The 812-nt window shown below is 54.2% G+C and overlaps 1 protein-coding gene across 1 annotated transcript in view; it reads left to right on the forward strand.

Annotated features, from left to right (window-relative positions):
• Positions 1-246: 246 nt before the first annotated feature.
• The window catches only part of LANCL3 (LanC like 3), a 33,669-nt gene continuing 33,103 nt past the window's right edge, over positions 247-812 (forward strand). Inside the window, exons 1-2 of the mRNA XM_031060193.1 lie at positions 247-275; positions 434-699. Of these exons, the coding sequence (XP_030916053.1) occupies positions 247-275; positions 434-699 (295 nt within the window). The remainder of the gene's footprint in view (positions 276-433; positions 700-812) is intronic.

Here is an 812-nt window from a genome sequence, read left to right on the forward strand (position 1 = left end):
TTGAAGGAACTTGGCTGAAACAAGTCACCAGCACAAAGCTGAGAGCAGCCAGCCACAGCTTCAAGAGCAGGTCTTTTTCAAGATCCAAAGGACAGTGCTCTGGTGCTTGCTGCTGCTGGGCCAGCTGCTGCTTACTGCCTGGAGCCTCCAGCAAGCTGCACCTTCCACCCCTCTTTGGGAAGGTCCTCAATTACTGAGGCTGCATGTCCAGAGAAAGTACCAGAGATCACCAGGTGCCCGTAAGTCATGGGTCTTCGACGAGAAATTCACTTATGGTACAGAAGTTCACATCATCGGGGCAGAAGTGACAACTGTGTATCTGTATCATGAAAGAGTTGCTCTTAATCTCTACTTCAAGATTTTCCTTTTTTTCCCTTTTTTTTTCTTTTAACTGGAATCGATTCACTGACCTAAATTTTCTGTTTCTCCTAAGCTCTGCTTGGCTCATGTATGAAGGAAAGGGGCCAAAGATGGCCTTGTGCCACCGCTGGTCTGCTGGGGACTTGCTCAGCTTCCCACGTAAACTGGCCTCGGGCTGCCCTCGTTTGGATTTGGCTCCATCCTTCAGCTTTGGCTGCAGCAGCCCCCGAGGGGCCGTTCCACAGCCAGGAATAACTCAGCAGCTCTCCGGCCACCCTTCCAGCCCCTGGATCCCTCCAGCAGACCGATTAACCCTTTTCCTCGGGGATGCACAGACGGGTCGGGCAAAGGCGATGCACCAGCTTCCCTGAGTGAAGGAAGAGCCCCAGGGCAGGAGGTGCCGGACACCAGAACAGGCTCAGCCCCGGCGTGTCCGGAGACCCGGGCCAGCC

The sequence above is a fragment of the Geospiza fortis genome, unplaced genomic scaffold (assembly GCF_000277835.1).
Source record: "Geospiza fortis unplaced genomic scaffold, GeoFor_1.0 scaffold20, whole genome shotgun sequence".
NCBI lineage: Eukaryota > Metazoa > Chordata > Aves > Passeriformes > Thraupidae > Geospiza > Geospiza fortis.